Source organism: Phyllostomus discolor, chromosome 4, assembly GCF_004126475.2.
Source record: "Phyllostomus discolor isolate MPI-MPIP mPhyDis1 chromosome 4, mPhyDis1.pri.v3, whole genome shotgun sequence".
NCBI classification, from domain to species: domain Eukaryota; kingdom Metazoa; phylum Chordata; class Mammalia; order Chiroptera; family Phyllostomidae; genus Phyllostomus; species Phyllostomus discolor.
The window spans coordinates 109,073,825-109,089,678 of record NC_040906.2 but is presented as its reverse complement, the minus strand read 5'-3'; the positions used below and the strand labels follow the sequence as shown (position 1 = coordinate 109,089,678).

Here is a 15,854-nt window from a genome sequence, read left to right as displayed (position 1 = left end):
AAAGTTAAAAACAAAACATAACCAGTAGTGCCAGAAAATTGTACTGTGTGGACTTCCAACAACCAAGGAGTTAAAGAAGAAACATTCATCCAGACTGGTAGGAGGGGTGGAGACGGGCAGCTGAGGCAGAGAGGACTCGTGGCAAGGCAGGGGCTGGAGGACTGGGGCGGTGTTCCCACATTCGCTCATGGGGATAAACCAGGAGGAACAACTGGGAAGGGAGATACACCGGCCAACCCAGGGCTCCAGTGTGGGGAAATAAAGCCTCAAAACCTCTGATGTTAAAAACCTGTGAAGCTTGAGGAGGCATGAGAAACTCCCAGCCTTACAGGAGAGTTCGTTGGAGAGACTCACAGGGTCCTAGAACATACACAAACCCAACCCACTTGGGAATCAGCACCAGCAGGGTACAATTTCCTTGTGGGTAGTGGAGGAAGTAACCAGCAGACAGCAGAACAAGCAGCACTGTTCCCTCTTGGACCACTTCCCCAGATGCAGCATCACAACACAGTCAACTGGGTTGCTGCCCCCTCCTCCTGTGAATTCCCAAGGCTCCGCCCCTTACTATGTCACAGGTGCTGGGAGACAAAAGAATACAGCCAAAATGAAAGAACAGCTCAGAGCTCCAGAAAAATTACAACTAAGCAATGAAGAGATAGCCAACCTACCTTCTACATTATGTTTATATAATGTTTTTGTTCCTTTAAATAGATTGAAGAAAGAAATCCTTGACTCCTCTTTCTCTTATGTCCTCCATTCACTCCATCAGCAAATCTTTTGGGCTCTACCAGGGTTGACCTGCAAGCCACGATTAATTTATTTTTGTCCTTAATAACAGTCTTCAAATTAATTATATATTTTCTTAATAGTAATTGTAGCTAAATCGTTTCTTGAGGATTTTTGTTTGTTTCTTGAAGAATAAATCTGTGGGCTGAATAAGAAGGCTTTTATTTTTATTGAATGGTGGTATTTTGCTTTCTTTCGGTAGCTTGTTTGTTTTCTGTGTAGAAGACAAAACCTACATTAGTTTGACAGGGTTTATTGTTTCTCAAGGGAATTTTGATGGTTTACGGCCTCTGTCAAGATCCTCATGCCTACTCAGTCTTCAGATTCTGCTCCCGTGTGCTTTTCCTTCCCTCAGTTAAGAGGAGCATCTTGTAATTTTTATTCAATGCTGTACTTTTTCCATTTTAAAAAAGCCACTGTGTTCTAACTATTCTAATTGGCATTGTTATGATGACTCTTACTCATCATACTTTAGTTTAATTACCAGTAGTGGCTACATGGCTGCTTTGAAGCTTTCCTTTCTTAGAAAAGCCAGTCTGACAGAAGCTCTGAATCGCCACCAGCTCCTCTCCCCTGGCTCCTGGTCTCTCACACCTTCTGGTGTATGAGACTCAGCGCCAGGAGCTGGCACACCAGGTGCTCTGGCCTCACAGCGCATTCAACCACATTCGCATGCAAACAGTGCAGGCGGTGGGCAGTGTTTTCAAATGTGAAATTTCAACCAGATCTTCTGGATTCAGATTATTGGGAGTGCCCTTCCCTCTCACCAGCTTTCCCTCTCGAAATCCCACTGAACTGAGAGATGGGGAATGATTTTAAAAGAGAGGAAGGAATCCCTGTTAGTGCTGGAAAACAGGGAGAATACAAGGAGTGGATCTGAAATTATGAATAATTTCTGGAATATGTAAAGTGGATGAAACTGGACTGATGGAAACTAGAGTCAGGACACACACAACCCAAAACAGGAGGAGAGAAGACCTCCAGAGAGGTACACACAGTTCTTTGTGGCAAGCTTGGGCAGAACTCCAAGCTCACAGTCAGCTGGTATAGGGGAGCCAAAGTAGGCTGTGGGGTGATCATCAGGGTTGTTACAAAGCAATATGGAACAGCTGGGCCAGTAACCTCTATTGCGGTGGTTCTCAGCTTGGGCTGAATTTAGAATTACCTGGGGAGGTTTTAAAGGCCTGATGCCCAGGCTTCAGCCCAGACCAGTTTAACAAAAGTCTCAAACCTCAAACAATGCAAGTTGTCAGGCATGTGTTTATGTGTGTGTGTGTGTGTGTGTGTGTGTGTGTGTGTGTGTGGTTTAACTCCTCTAGATGATTCCAGTTTGCAGCCAAGGAGTGAGAATTAGCACCCTAGGGTCTGGCTGTGATTTTTGCTCCCAGGCTAAAGCCAGTAAGGCCAGATTTCTAAAATAAAAAAGGGATCTGCCTCAGAAGATTCTACATATTAGAACTTGGGCTAGAGATGAGGATGTAAAATATCTTTGAACTTTTAAAACAGATGTGGGGTGGAGAGTGAAACAGCAGGGATGCACAGCAGTAAATATGCTGAATATTTTGCTGCTGAAGTAACGCTGTCTCATACATCACCAGTGGGAAAGGTGTCCCCAGCCTTCCTGTGCACACTGTGCTCAGCACATAGTAAGTGCCCAGGACATATCTGTGGCCCCTTCACCCAGAGATCTCACTTATCCGAACCCCTTTGGGATAAGGTCTACAGCGGCACTGTAATTCAGCTGCTTAGAAGTTCTGTGCTAGGGAACTAGAACCATTTCATCTTGCTTAATCATTCCTCTATAATATGATTTGATAACAAAGAATCATCAGCAAATACCATGAGAAAGCAAAACCAAGGTGAGATAAGAAATAGAAGAAGACTTTTAAAATACTAACTACTATCTTCAGAGAAATTTAATAGATATTAAATTCATAAGTCCCACAAGCAGTTTCTTTGACAAAGGAAAGGGAGGATAAAGTTCATGGAAATTCAGACTGTGGTTCTCACTCTGGCTGGGAAGCTGAGTTGGTTACGGAGTTGTCCCAATAGCCAAGGTTGTGGGTTTGATCCCTGGTCAGGGCTTGGACAAAAAGCAGACAATGAATGTTTAAATAAATGGAACAACAGATTGATGTTTCTCCCTCTTTTCCCTGCTCTCTGTCTCTAAAATCAGTCAATAAAATTTTTAAAATATTTTATTGATTATGCTATTACAGTTGTTCTATTTCTCCCCTTCATTCCCCTCCACCCTGCACACCCTCTCCCACCCACATTCCCCCCTTTAGTTCATGTCCTTGTGTCATAAGTTCTTTAGCTTCTACATTTCCCATACTGTTCTTGCCCTCCCCTGTCTATTTTCTAGCTATCATGTATGCTACTTATTCTCTGTACCTTTTCCCCCCTCTTCCCCTCACACTCCCTGTTGCTAACCCTCCATGTGATCTCCATTTCTGTGGTTCTGTTCCTGTTCTAGTTGTTTGCTTAGTTTCTTTTATTTTTGTTTTAGGTGTGGTTGTTAATAATTGTGAGTTTGCTGTCATTTTACTATACATATTTTTTATCTTCTTTTTCTTAGACAACTCATAAAATAAGGGCTTGGTGATGATGAACTCCTTTAACTATAGTAAAATGAACTCATTTTACTATACATATTTTTTATCTTCTTTTCCCTTTAACAACTCATAAAATAAGGGCTTGGTGATGATGAACTTCTTTAACTTGACCTTATCTGAGAAGCACTTTATCTGCCCTTCCATTCTAAATGAAAGCTTTGCTGGATAGAACAATCTAAGATGTAGGTCCTTGCCTTTCATGACTTGGAATACTTCTTTCCAGCCCCTTCTTGCCTGTAAGGTCTCTTTTGAGAAATCAGCTGATAGTCTGATGGGAACTCCTTTGTAGGTTACTGTCTCCTTATCTCTTGCTGCTTCTAGAATTCTCTCCTTCATTTTTACCTTGGCTAATGTAATTATGATGTGCCTTGGTGTGTTCCTCCTTGGTTCCAACTTGTTTGGGACTCTGTGAGCTTCCTGGTCTTCCTGGAAGTCTATTTCCTTTGCCAGAATGGGGAAGTTCCCCTTTATTATTTGTTCAAATAACTTTTCCACTTGTTGCTCTTCCTCTTCTCCTTCTGGTACCCCTATAATTCGGATGTTGGAATATTTAAAGATGCCCCAGATGTTCCTAAGCCTCTCCTCATTTTTTTGAATTCTTATTTGTTCATTCTTTTTTGTGTGGTTATTTCTTTCTTCCTTCTGGTCCACTCCATTGATGTGAGACCCAGCTTTCTTTCTATCACTATTGGTTCTCTGTGCATTTTTCTTCATTTTACTTATTGTAGCCTTCATTTTTCATCTAATTTGTGACCAAAATCAACCAATTCTCTGAGCATCCTGATCACCAGTGTTTTTAACTGTGCACCTGATTATTTGGTTATCTCTTGGTTGCTTAAAAGGATGGGTTCTGGGGCTTTCATTTGGTCTTCTGTTTGATCCATGTCTTTTTTTTGTCTGGTTGCTCCTGTTATGGATGAGGGGCTGAGCCTTAGGTGTTCACCAGGGCTGGGCACCCCAGTCGCTGTGTTGTGACACTTTATGTGAGGGTGGTGTTGAGAGGGAACAATGTCACTTGCTCTGTTCTCCGTGGGACCTCAGTACCTTCTGCTGCTTCCCTTGAGCAATCTGGGCCCCTCTTGTGCTAATTCCCGTGTGGGTGGGCTTGTGCATGCTGTGGGACTTTCCAAGGACCTTTCCTGTGAGGCTGGGAGTCTCTCCCTGCGCCTCAACCCCCACAGGTGTTTTCAGTCAATGTCCTGAGAATCTATTTCCCAGCTCTGGGATCCTGGGTTGCGCACAGTGCCTTGCTTCACAATCCACCATCTTACTGGGTCTGCCAGTTGCCACCCCTCGGCTGGGGTTTGCCAGCTGCTGCTTGAGCACTCAGGGTCCACCCATTGCAGTCTTGTGCGCCCTGGATGCCTTATGCGCCCGGTCCCAATGTTCTCTGCTCTCCATGCAGTGACAGGCTACCGTCTGCCTGACTCCACCCCTACTGGTCTGGTTGAACGGGTCTATTTCAACTTCTTGGTTGTCCTACTTCCATTCAGATCAATTTTCTGTCAGTTCTGGTTGTTACTCTGTTTCTAAGTTGTTGTCCCTATCTTGGTTGTGGGAGGAGGCACAGTGCGTCCACCCATGCCTCCATCTTGGCCTGAAGTCCCAATAAAATATTTTTAAAAAGTGTATGTTTATCAAAATTAGAACTCAGAGGAAAGGTTGAAATGCAAAATGTAAAGTTGCAGAATTCTGAATTGGTGATTGGAAAGGTAGTTAAGGATCTCTCAGAACACAGAACAGAAAATAGGTGTCAGGTGAAAGAAAAATTAGAAGACAAAGATGGTGTGTCAGGGATGGACAGTGGGCATCTAGTCAGACATTCAGTGCAGAGACTGAAAGGCCCAGTCGACAGCAGCACACAGGACATCCTGCGGAAATTCTTTCATTCCAAAGCTTAAAAGAGAATTTTGAATTCTCCTGGGTAGGAATAAGCTGTTGTCAAGGATTAGGAATCGGAATGACATCAGACTTGTTACACGTGATAACTAAATACTGAAAGACCATGCTTTGAAAATTGTATCTAACTATGAGTACTTTTCACCTGGACTTCTGTCCGCAGCCAAATGATCGTTTAAATATGGGAAAAAATTAACTTTCTGGAATATGCAGACTCAATACTCTTTTTGAGAAAAGAATTACTATAGGATATACTGAAATATCAGGAAAAATAAAGTCAAGAAGTGAAGGCTAAGGCATAAGAAACATTAGTGAGCAAAAAACTAATTCTGAGAATATGACAGTGTAGTTGGATACATTTATATTGAAAGATCCCTGAAGTGGTAGTAATGTTAAAAATAATACTAGTTTAAGTGTGAAATTAGTCTGGGTCCTTTTTTAAAAAAACAACCCTCACCTGAGGATATGTTTATTGATTTTCAGGAGGGAGTCACTGATCAGAGAGTGAAACACTTATTGGTTGCCTCCTGTAGTGGGGGTCAGCTTGGGATCGAACCTGCAACCCAGGTGTGTGCCCTGACCGAGACTCAAACCCACTACATTCTACCTGGCCAGGGAAGGTTCTGGCTCATTTTAGAAAAATGTGGCACAGATGGGAAATTAAGAGGGGAGGCAAAATTGCCTAAAATGATTTTCTTATTCCAGGAGAGATTATGCTGATTGATTGTTAATGGATAAAATTATATATCTTTAAATGATTTGTGTAAAATATAATGCCAGGTACTAGTAAGAACAGCATGTAGAATTTCTAATCACCCAGTGGGGCATCGGGAAGTAGAGGAACAAGGAAAATGTGATCAGTCCAGTATTATAAAGAAGGAAAAATAACAAGAAAACATGATATAGAACACCTAAAATAAGATGGTAGGAGTAAAAGTAATCACATCAGTGATCAAAAATATATGGAGGGGATTCTCATAAGATTTAAATGACAAGAAAATCTAGCTGTATGCTCTTTATAAATAAAACACCAAAAACCAAAATGGCACCAGAAATTGAAAATAGAGGAAAGATTCCCTGTGTTCCCATGTTGAGATCTGATAAAGCTATGAGGTGTTTTTAGTTTCGTTTCTCACATGCTGTTCAAGTGTTTGTGAATGTCCTGGCAAAGTTTGTCCAATAAGAGAGCAAATTCTTAATGGCATTTTCTTACGTTTTCACAAAATAACATACTGTGGCACTTGGCCTAAAATGGAGAGTGTTCATTTTTTCAAATACTGTGGATGTATATAGCTCCTTCTGAAAAGCTCTCTTTAAGTCTTAAGGTAAAGAATGTCTTGGCAGAAAATACCTTTTTTAAATTAAAAATCTAGCCAGTGGATCATTTATTTTAGAATAGTGTTTAAAAAAGCTTCAATCAGTAAAGAATTTAAATAGCTCTTGGAATTTATTGAAAATAGGGGTACTTGTATACCAAAAAGGAAGAATTGCATGAATTAAAGTTACTTCCCTTTTCCCTGCTGTCCTGTGTTCAGATCGATCACTAAGGAAATCAGGGGTAAATGGTGACAGCAGGAGATGACTGCAGGTGGTGAACACGGCACAGTGCACAGGTGGTGTGGTGTGGAATTGCACACCTGAACCTGTACAATTGTGTTCATTGGATCACCCCAGTACCTCCCACTGAAGAATAAGAATCATTAAATGAATCATTACTCCCGCCTGAACAGTATGTGGGGCACTGTGGGATACGAAAGAAGCCTAAGACATTGCCTTTGCCTGCTTCTGAGTTTTACTTATATTCTGTCAGCTCTCTATGTGGAGTCATTAAGTGTTTCTTATACCAAGTTCCCAAATGAGTTTTATGTGGCATAATTACAGGAAAGTAATAGCGAACATTCATTGAGTTCCTCTCTGTGCACCTACACATAACGCAGTGTTTGTACACGGTAGACACCCCAATATATGAATGAGTGAATGAATGAATGAATGAATGAATGAATGCCAGGTACTGGGCGAGGAGATTTAATCACTGCCTAATTGAATCCTCTGAACAATTGGGAGTTAGCTAATATCATTTTCCCCACTCTACAGATGAAAAAACTAAGTCAGATCATTTAAGCGCCCTTGTCCAAAGCCACAACTGTTAAGTGGCAAACTGGGACAGGAATGCAGGTCTGATTAAAGTGTCCATGTAAAGAAGAGCTGTGAGGATTTGTCTTGGTGTAGGATGTACTGCTGTGAGCATGCTTCCTGTTCAGACTAAGACATACATCGTCTGCAGAAATTTTATTCTAGTCAAGCAGCCAGCTTCCAAGCCTGCTGGGCAGTTAGCATCTGTCCCTGAGTTTTGTAAGCAACATCACAGTGGCATTGGTTCATCCTGAAGAGCATGAAGTGGTGCCGAGGGGGAAAGGAGGCAGTTTGCCCCCAAATTCACCACCATGCTTGGTGGGAACAGCTCCTCTCCTGATCGGCGATGAAATACGCTCTCCTGATTTTAGAAAAGCCATCTCTGCTTTCTCATGTGCCTTCTCAGAGAGACATTAAGATCCCCTTGTCCTTGGACACCCTTGCTGTATCAGGCAGGAGACACAGGCAGAGAGAGACTCATTTGGCATGAATTAGGCAGCAGAGAAAACTCTTCACTGGTGAGAGTAACCTGTCACAGCCTGGTTTTCTGTGGCCAAGTGACCGATCTTGTCAGTAGTAATGCTATTGCAACATTCCCATTGAGATCCCCATGACCCAGTGATTGTTTTTGCAAGGAGTGCAAAGCCATCAGACAACAACAACTATAATTAGAAAAAGGAAAAGCAGACACTCACCAGAGCTACACCTTTAGACTGGAGCATTTACAGCACTACTTTTTTTTAAGAGTGTGGAGCCTCTGTCTCACTCTTGCTTCCTAAAATACAAATTCCACAGTTTTTGCATTCCAGGTTTTGTAACTGCAGCACACACGCACACTTTAATCGGTGTACACACTGCTGTCAGCACATCGAGTTCATGTGCCAGGCACATTCAGAACAGGGTGTTCTGTGCTCTTCAAAACAAATTGCTGCAGGGCAGGCAGAGAACAAGAAGTCAGAGCCCCAGTCCCAGTGACGTTCTGCAACAGGCTGAGCTCATGTGATGTGGGTGCCCTCGGACTGCGTGGCTAAGCTCGGGTGATTTGGTTTGGTTTGACTGTGGTGTTTGCTGGGCTCTTTCCCTTGAGTTGCATAGACTTTATGTCAAGAGAAAGTGTCTCTTTTCAGCTTGTGTATTTCTTTCCCTATTGAAAAAAGCCCTGAGTAGAAGCATCCTGTATGTACTTTTCTTCTCTGTGGGCACGTCATAGATCATTCACTTCCCGTAAATTATGCGGGTTGGAATTAGCAACAGACCTCCTGAGCCCCAGAGGCTGAGCTCCCAGTGAGTCATGGTGGTTATTATTAAATATTTATTAAGTGAGCATTTGTATGAAGACATGCAAGGTCAGAAGCAACCACAGTTCTTCCACAGCCAGAGCTGCCATGGTTCTCCTTAGTAGTGATCACTGAGACAATAGAACAATAGCAACTGGCTGTGTAGGAGCTAGTCACGTCTGCCTCTGTCACCGGGAAGGGGCTTCCTTACTGTGGCAAAGGGTGTACATTTGGGTGGCTCCAAGGTGGTGTGTGAGTGCTTGTCAGCCGTCCTGTAGAACTTGGTACACCAGTGCTCCAAGTTTAGAAGCTAGTTAAGGAACTATATAGCCCTGGCTGGTGTGGCTCAGTGGATTGAGCGTTGTCCTGTGAACCAAAGTCGCAGGTTCAATTCCCATCAGGACACATGCCTGTGTTGCAGGCCAGTTTCCCAGTTGGGGGCGTGCAAGAGGCAACCAATCTATGTATCTCCTGCACACACATGTTTCTCTCCCTTTCTTTCTCCCTCTGTTCCTTGCTGTCTTAGAAGTAAATAAATAAAATCATTTTTATAAAAAGGAACTATAGCCTTTGCTACTTGTAGATATACAAGTAAAGAATCAATGGGCTGTATACTCCCTGAGGCTGTGATATCTCCTCTTGTCCAACAGGCGCTGGTTTTATATGTTCACTTACCAACTGGGGTGCGTGTGAGCGTGCAGGTCAGCTCATTAGTTTCAGAGTTTATGGTACTGTGCATAGTGCTTGTTCAGGTCCAACTTAGAAGAGTTAAATTTACCAGAAAAAAAAAAGGTTAGTCCATCTATGAGGTAGTGAGTATTTATAAGAGTTACTACAATTATTTTTTACCTTCTTAATAGGTAGCCACAAACATTGCATCTTAGACCAGCTACACAGAATTATTATTTTTTGCTTTCTTAATTACGTCTTCATTATCATTTGACTTGAACTTTTCTTTTTTTGCTTGCTTCACTTATCTTTCCCAACATGTTTATGAGTAGCCAGTCTTTTCCTAATGTGGTGGGATATCAGATGTGAAGAGAACTTCTGAAATTATTTCTATAATTTAATACCTATCTGGAACCTGCAGCAAGCTCACACCAGGCTAGGAAACTGACACACAGGAAGGGACCCTCTGCAGTCTCTGGACTTCCTGTCTGACCACACACTCAGACTGCATCACCGAAACCCGCAGTGCGTGTGCTGACAGTGTCCTCCCCCACTGAGTGCCTCTCCTTTAGGGAGGGAAGTGCTTCTGACAATAACCCTCAGACAAAAAATTTGTCAGTGGAGCTGTGGGCTACCAAGATAATTAATTTCAAAACTTGAGGAACTCCAAATAGATGGGCTGAAATTCACTTTCCTCACTCAGCAAATCTTTTGTTAGAAAAGATTTTATTTATTTATTTTTAGAAGGAGGGGAAGGAAGAGAGAAAGTGAGGGAAAGAAACATCAATTGGTTGCTTTCTCATAGGCACCCCAAATGGGAACTCAACCTGCAACCCAGGTATGTGCCCTGACTGAGAATTGAACCAATGACCTTTCGCTTTGCAGAATGGTGCCCAATCAACTGAGGCTCACCAGTCAGTGCTCAACAAATCTTTTTTTATGAAAAGTGTCATCCCATTAATATAAATTAAATTTTTATGCAGATTTAGACATATTTAATGCAAACTTTGCAGAATTTTCAACTCCTTTAGAAATATCAGCATTTCAGTGTGCAAGTTAATTAAGTTTTATTTTATCTAGAGCATTCCAAAAGTGAGAACAGAATCATCAGCATTTATGAGTGTGGGACAGAGAGCAAACTTCCTATATGCCAGCTCCACCCTGACAGGCCTTTTCTAGTTTGGCCGAGCTTCTCAGACGCCATCCTTGTCTGCAGCGGGAACAAGTCAGGATGGTACTCATCCCCATGAGTTAAAAGGCACACGTGTCCGTGAGCCATCATGGTCCCTAGTGTGTCTGTGTGACTGCTGTTCACCCCTCAGGGTTTCATTTCTCAGGCCCAGAGGCGTTACCTTTGGAACTGGGTTTGGCCTGTGTTGAGAGTTGCATTACTGGGTCATTGGATCATAGACTTTTAGAGCTTCCCAGGACCTTTGGGATCATGTAGTTCAAAAGTAGAACATGTTGGAATTTGTATTCGGAAAATAATATTCTCATGGAATGAGTATAACAACAAATAATTTTTATTTAGTCTCTCTAAAGCAAGTTATTGATCTGAAGTAGAGCAACCAGTTCAAAACTCTTCAGCATTTTAGGAAGTGGTTACATTTGAATCTTGGCCAATATATTTCAGAAGCAGAAATGCAGAATTTTCTTGTGAAAGACAAATTATTATATCATTGACGTGTTATAATTCAAACTCATATTTCTTATTGAGTCAAAGACCTATCAGGTAAGGAATGAAGAACCCTTACTATAAAAGTGGTTCAGAGTTTCAGAGAATTGTTCATCCTAGAAAAAAAGTCTAGTTGGTCAAGGAAAAAATATGTGTATGCATTTTCCTTATTTTGTATTAAAAAGCAGAAAAGCCCCTTATTTAACATGAAATGACCCTGGAAAGGAGCTGAGGGCATTGGAGTGGAGCAGGGACTGGGCCCCAAGCAGCTGGTCTCTCCCTCACATTTCAGACGCGGCGGTGGAGTAACTCGGTCTGTGACCTCGTTGTAGACTGTGGATCCGTCTCACTTGACACTTACTTCCCCACTGAGGGATGGAGTTCTGTTAGTTGTCGATGGTGTTGCCTTTGGGTTTTCTGTTTTTATTCAATATGATTGTGAGTGAGATTAAGACCCTCAAAAAAATAAAGAGCTTCGGAATACAGTCAACCTTGTACATCATTCCGGAAATGGGCATTCGGTTGTTTTTCATGCGAACATCTGAAGCCAGGGTGCATTCTCAGTGTTTAAGCAGTTACATACTTGGGATTAAATCTGTACCATGTTGATAATGATCTGTTCAATAATCCAGTATTTCTTGATCCTGTGAGGATACCTCTGTCATATAGTGGGTTTAAATTAAACCTGTGTTTCCACTTTGTTTTATTTTCCACTGGACTATCTCCTTGATACAGTTATCAGTAGTTGGAAGTTTAAGGTGGAAATGGGTGGAAACACTGTTGCTCTTCAGTTTTCAGACCAGGCAGACTGAGCTTGGACAAGACGTCCATTTATGGTTCTAGATGGAACGAGAAAGGGGAAACGAGTCTCATTTGTCCCTTCCCTCGGTCCACCCGCCCTGAGGAGCAGCCTGGGTGACTGTCCTGTCTCCTCTTCCCCAGTCCACCTGGAAGGCCGCTGTGGGGAAAGGACGTTTGATTGCAGAGACGTGGCTTTCATCGTTGGCGAAGGAGAAGACCACGACGTTCCCATCGGAATTGACAAAGCCCTGGAGAAGATGCAGCGGGGAGAACACTGTGTACTGTTCCTCGGATCACGGTGAGCAGCGCACCATCCAGTGCGCAGTGAGGTTGTCTGAAGCACAGGGATGTGTTTGCTTTTTGAGTCAACACTTGATATGTCAGTGAAGTTAATGGTAAGAGTAGAAATAGTTAATTAAATCAAGCTGTAGTGATGGAGTGAAGTATTGGACCTCAAATAACTAAGGGTTGTGAACGGGTTGACAGCATGTGGCCATGTGTAACTGCGCCCACATTTTCGTGTGCGCCACACAAGGGATTTATACCCATGGTATGTAGCCATTATACACAGCAAAATGTGGTGCTCAATTGATGATTGTTAAGGAAAGGACCGACAAGCAAGTTTTGCTTTTTTTGTTTATTTGTTTGCCTACCATATTCCCAAGGAGGGAATTTATTAGCACTTCTCACATGATCCTCTGACCCCTCTTCCCTTTCCTCTAAATTAGGCAGAAGTTGGAAGCAGAAGAAACATTTGGATGATTTATTACCACTTGAATTTGTGCCCCCTGTTCTTATACAGAGTCCCTGAAAGAAAAACAACTGCCCTGGCTGGTGTGGCTCAGTGGATTGAGCCCAGGCCTGTGAACCAAAGGGCCGCTGGTTTGATTCCCAGTCAGGGCACATGCCTGGGTTGCAGACCAGGTCCCCAGTAGGGGATGCATGAGAGAGAATCACACATTCATGTTTCTTTCCCTCACTTTCTCCCTCCCTTCACTTCTTTCTAAAATAAATAAATGAAATCTTAAGGAAAACAACAACGACTGTTCTTCCTGGATGGAAAGGCAGTGGAGATGATTCACTTTTGCCTAAATTTTTTCCCATTATAAGGATGCCCATCAGCCTTTCCAAGCTTAGAACTGCCAGACACTAACAGTCTCTCTTGTGAAAATATGTTTGGTGTTGTTTTCAGATCTGAAATTGTGCCATGAAACCCACCCTTTGAGAAATGGACCCTTGAGGGAAACCGGGGGGTTATATTCTGTTCGCCTGTAAGTGCATCTCCTTGTCTCACGTCTTCTCCCTCTCTGGCTCCCAGGGTTTGGGTGAGGAGGGTTTTGAGGAATGAAGAATCTTGCTGAACCCCACTCAGCAGTAGGTACTAGTGTGCCTGTCGCACAGTTGCTTGCCTTTGTGTGGCCTCAGCAGTCATCAATGGCACGTTCACCTTTACCCTGCCACTCGGGCCAGGGCCCTCTTTCTGGAGTGGTGCTTTTTGCCGCCACGCACTTGAGCATCCTCCCAGAATGCTCTGCACCACGAAGCTGTTGGAGCCTTTGCTGGGTGCCCCTTTTCTTTAACACCTTCTTCCTTTCTGTCATACTGCTTTCTGCACCATGGGATTCCCACCTTGGTGTGCTCTGCTCACCTTTCCTCTCTTCGTAGTTCAGCCTCAGGTGAACCTATTTCTCTCTGTAAGGAACTTTTTGAAAATGGAGAAGTGCATAGAGATGACTTTCTCCTCCATAACTGAATAATATCCAGGGGCTTTTAATCTGGCATTCCAAAACTATAATAGTTGTAGATTTATATGAAGAGTGTGGTATTTATGTCCAGTGTATGTTTTCAGACTTAAGTTTCTTGAAGGTAAGGTCTGGATGCACTGTGAACATGTGAATCATTTGTTACATCGTAACCTAGCTCACAGGGCACTGGTGGGGCAGATCTCTCAGGTGTAATGACAGAGAGAAGCAAATTATCCTTATGTTTATCAATGCAAACAGTTTCTCCCAAGTTTAAATTGGTTGTTGTGTCCTCAGTGCTTCACCCCTGTTAGTGAGCCCTGTGCACTTCTGCAAGTCACTTAACTCCCCTCAGGCTTAGCTGCCGCTCCTGTAAAATGAGGATAATGGTATCTTCCTCATAAAGGGTTGGAGGACTAAACGAGATAATTATGTGAAGAACTTAGCAAAGTGCCTGACACATGTCAACCCCTCAGTATACTAGCTGTTTTGCTCCTGTGATGTCTTTCCATTTTATCCTCAGACCACAAGAGAACGGAAACCCTGTTAGAACTGTGGTGATTTTTTTCCATTCCAAACATAAAAATAGTCAACTACTTTTCATAAATTTTTAAGCATGAAAGTGTTTCATTTGGTGTGTTTTTATCATAATTTTTCATAGTGAAAAAGGAATGTGTTATTTTTTCTTTGAGAGGTTGGTCAGTGTGCTGAGTTACCGGAAGGACCTGCTCTGTGATAGGAGACCGTTCCCATGTGCCTGTGAGCCTCTACCCGAGCGTGCAGGGCCCCCATGCGGGGTGCGGTGCTCCTGCTTGCAGTGACCCTCCTCGGACCTTCACTGGTCAGGCTGCCCTGCACCTGAGCGCTGTGAACCTGGCTGTTGTTCACCTGCGCTCCGTGTCACTTCGTGTCACCATGGTTTCCTTCCCCAGAGGGGTCCAGGGCGCACCTTCTCCTCCGCTCTGATGGACTGTGTAGCAGGATGTTTTCCTCAGCAGGACGATATCTTTTATTTTGTTTTAAATGCTGTGATTGATTCGTCTTTTTCATTTCAGTTCAAGTATGGCTAGTTTTCACTTTTCCTTTTTCTGTTCTGTTTCTGTCCTGTACCAACCCCAAACAAAAACACAGGCCGCGGGGAGCCACAGTGTCTCCCTGTGGGGCTGCCTGGTGTCACCAGCAACCCTGTGCTCTGGGGACTCACAGGGTCGGAGTTAAACCCCGGCTCCACACCGCCCCCTTGTGTGGCTCTCAGGAAGCACTTCTCTCTGAGCCCGGGTTCTTTTGTCCATGAAAAAGGGAGCAGTTGGTAAGGACTTACGGTACAAGTGGCTGTGTGCAGGCAGAGGCTGATGGTCACTAGTGGTCATCTTTGTGTCTCTACCGTCTGCAGGCCGCTGTTAATTGAAGAACATCAATATTGTACACATTGTTTTATTTACTCTATTATCAACTTAACTTTTAAAACTGCCCTTAAAGATTTCAATCAATCCCTATTTGTATGTCAGTCTTCTTGTACCTGTGTGTGTGTGTGGAAGTGATACATGTAAAAGTACATCAATAAGTGCTTGACTGTGATTGTTGTGTGAACAAGACACGAAAGGAGTAAAATGAGAATCTGGGTCTTTAACAAAACACATCACGGACGCTCCCATGGGCTCCGTGTTACGTGCGCCCGGAGATTCTGCCGGGTCCCATTTCCCTCGTTGTTCTTTCCCACGGAGGCGCCCCTGTGCCCGCAGCTTCTCGAGACTAAAGTTTTACCATCTCTAGCCAGGGGGAGTTTATTCCCTGACTTCAAAGAAATGTATTTTTATTGACTTGTGATCCAAGATTATGATATTCATTATTTATTTTTATTTATTTGGAATTTATTGAAGTTTGCTTTGTGGCCTCTAAGAAAATCATCAAAAGGCAGTAAGATAGTGTGGATTTTTTCAATTTACCCAAAGGAGTAAATTTTTTCCAGTTTTATTGAAAAACACCTGGCACACGGCACAGTAGGAGTTTAAGGCACGCGGCACGATGCTCGGGATCACACACTGTGTGGGATGGGTCCGGCTCACACCTGTCTTCTCAGTTTGTCACTCAGCTGTGTCCTAGAGTTCCGTCAGCCGCTGTGTCTGTGAGTCAGACCCGGGTCTGTGCTGGGGCCTTCCCGCCCAGGCTGCTGCAGCGGAGGGATGTCACCCAGCTCTCAGTGCCACACGGATGGCAGGCTTGATGCCCCTCCCTAGAGGGGCGTGTCCCCTGTGCA

The 15,854-nt window shown here is 43.3% G+C and overlaps 1 protein-coding gene across 3 annotated transcripts in view; it reads left to right on the top strand.

Moving 5' to 3' along the window:
* LOC114494212 (peptidyl-prolyl cis-trans isomerase FKBP5) overlaps positions 1–15,854 on the top strand; it is a 98,551-nt gene that overhangs the window by 67,606 nt on the left and 15,091 nt on the right. For all 3 annotated transcript variants that reach the window (XM_028509139.2, XM_028509140.2, XM_036023998.1), the window contains exon 6: positions 11,997–12,153. In XM_028509139.2, the coding sequence (XP_028364940.1) occupies positions 11,997–12,153 (157 nt within the window). The remainder of the gene's footprint in view (positions 1–11,996; positions 12,154–15,854) is intronic.